General features: G+C 40.0%; 1 protein-coding gene across 1 annotated transcript in view; it reads right to left on the reverse strand.

Annotated features, from left to right (window-relative positions):
- Positions 1-1,249: 1,249 nt before the first annotated feature.
- LOC103802677 (sushi, von Willebrand factor type A, EGF and pentraxin domain-containing protein 1-like) overlaps positions 1,250-2,549 on the reverse strand; it is a gene marked incomplete at its 5' end in the record, with an annotated part of 29,724 nt that continues 28,424 nt past the window's right edge. Inside the window, one exon of the mRNA XM_009075189.1 lies at positions 1,250-1,469. Within this exon, the coding sequence (XP_009073437.1) occupies positions 1,439-1,469 (31 nt within the window). The remainder of the gene's footprint in view (positions 1,470-2,549) is intronic.

The raw sequence follows: 2,549 nt of genomic DNA on the forward strand, positions 1-2,549 counted from the left end.
TTCTCCTTTTTCTTTCCCAGTGCTGATGGCAAGCCACACTTTTCTATTATTACTGGGAAAAATGGAGCTTCTGATTGATGACTCTCAGGTTCTGACTCTAACGAATCTTCCACAGATCAGACTTTTTACTAACTGATGGCAGTTACCAAACATTTGAGTTAAAAAATGCATGATTTCCACCTTGCAATTCCACCATCCTACTTAATCATAGATAAATCTTAGCATCAGAGCATGACATAATGTTGGCATTCAGGTGTGCATTATTCTCAGATGCAATGGGATCAACAGCCTGAGAATGAGAAATCTGACAACATGTGAGCTTTCAGTACTTAGTCAACTGAGCATTTCTGCCTCTGTGTGTACTCAAGAGAGGCCTTTTCCAGTTCTCTGAGAGTTCTGCATAAAAATAGAACCTTTTTGTAAGCAAATAGCAAAGTTTCACCTGTAAACATAACTGGTGCCTTCTCTCTCCATCTTAGGGGCAGTAAGACTTTGGGACCCAAACCCCAGGTGTCAAGAACATTCACTTAGCAGATAGCTGCTAGAAATATACTTAATTTACACATGAAAGGGATGGTTACAGGCAGGCAGTGAGTCCCATGGCAAATGGAAAGTGCAAGTTTCAGTGGTCTGCCTGCTCCCCACTTCTGGATCCTGGATTACCCAGCTTTAGAGCTACACCTGAACTGCCTGTAGGCCAAAAACCCTCAAAGACTCTTATTGCCTAGACTTGGTCTATTTTTCTCTGAGTGACATTGTGTTCTTTCATCTCTTTTACACTTTTGAGTATTTTACCGAGAAATCTTAGGTAGAATTCATGCTGATGCCTCTCATTAAGTCACTCTCCAATGAAGTTGGACACAGAACACAGAATGTTCTTCTTATGCTCACCAGAATCTGCAGTTATGACATAGACTTCTGTAGTTATATCATGTGTAGTTATAATCTATATCAACTTAAGGTCAGAACCAGGTGCAGTGCAAAGTTCAGTGGCTCAGTTAGCCTTGCGTAACACTTTTTTACTGTTGAGTTGCTGGACAGTAGTCTGCTTTGACAACTGGTAAGCAGAATTGCCACATTCTGTTTAATCACGGTTGGCAGTAGGGTATGGTTTAATTAACTCATTCTGTAAGAGATGAGAGGGACTTGACTTTACGCAACCACTTCCTCAGTGGACCATAGGAATCTTTACATTTGTGTGTGTGTATGGTGTCTGTGTAGCAGCATATATTTGATAATACTTTTGTAAATGAAAAATACAGAGGATTTCTTTAAAAATTGAAAGTTATAGTAAAAATGTATCACAAAATAATATACAAAACAAGGGAGCTGGGGGTGGGGAGGGGAAGCAATGGATTTGATTTACAATGCATTAGATTCCAAGCCCTAGTGCCTAGGCTGAAGAAAGGTATCTGAATGTAGAAGTGCTGCTCTGATGTTAAAAGGGATAGAATCCAGCCTTCCGTTTCCTGCATCAAGAAAACCCAAACAAAATAAAATCAGTGCTGTACTGAACATGCTAAACAAGATCGACAGTGAGGCACAGAGGATGGTGTCTGAAAGTGTGCTGGGGATTAGAGTGCCACAGCTCAAGATGGCATATTGAGAGGGGAAGAGAGTGGCCATGGGGAATAGAGATATCTGACATTTAACTTAAGTAATGGGTCATCACAGAATGGTTTTGAACTAATCTTGTTCTGAACCCTGAACAAAGCTTTTGGCCCTTTCAGATTCCCCTGCTAAATTACACCTTGTTAATCTGCAACAGTGAATCTTTGCCATCATGGCATTTACTCCTGTTCTGCCTGTATTGTTTTTGAGTCCTCAGAATGGTATCATATGCCACAAAGAGCCACCAGCAGCTGAGGCCAAACCTTAACAAAATATGAAACAGATCTCAGTGCTTGTTTCTGTCCTCTTCTCTTCACCCACCCAGTTCCATTTGGAAAACTTCCTCTCAAACAGCTGATGAAGGGACAAGCTGCTAGACCTTAAGCCTGGAGGACTAATGATCCACCTTCTCTCAGGCTTCACAATGCTGCACAGAGCTATGGACTTGGACAAAAAATAAACCCAGTGAAAAAAACCAAACAAGAAGAGTTACCAGTTTGGTAATATCCTGAAACTTTGCTTTGCCTCAGAGATAAACTCCATTATTTTTGCCTGCTAAACTCACTGATCACTGGATCTGGAGTTCTCTGCCAGATGTCCTAAATGAAAATACTATCAGACTTCAGATGTTTACCTTTCAGTCTAAAGCTGGATATTTTTGGCAGTAAATTTATGTTGCTTCACTAAGGCATATATAATCACACCTGACAAATGAAAACTATTAATTTTGGACAATGTAGTTTCTCAAGCAAGAATCTTTTCTATAGCTTTAAGATGAACTATATATCAGAGTGACAGGGAGGAATGTCTGTCACTGTCTGTCCAGAAAGAAGAATAGAAAAAATGCACAACACCAGAGACTTCATCTGTCTCCCAGAAAAAAAATTAATATTCATCTGGTACTTATTTAGCTCTCCAGAATAATGACCAGTGTGTTC

The sequence above is a fragment of the Acanthisitta chloris genome, unplaced genomic scaffold (genome assembly GCF_000695815.1).
Source record: "Acanthisitta chloris isolate BGI_N310 unplaced genomic scaffold, ASM69581v1 scaffold1550, whole genome shotgun sequence".
Lineage (NCBI taxonomy): Eukaryota > Metazoa > Chordata > Aves > Passeriformes > Acanthisittidae > Acanthisitta > Acanthisitta chloris.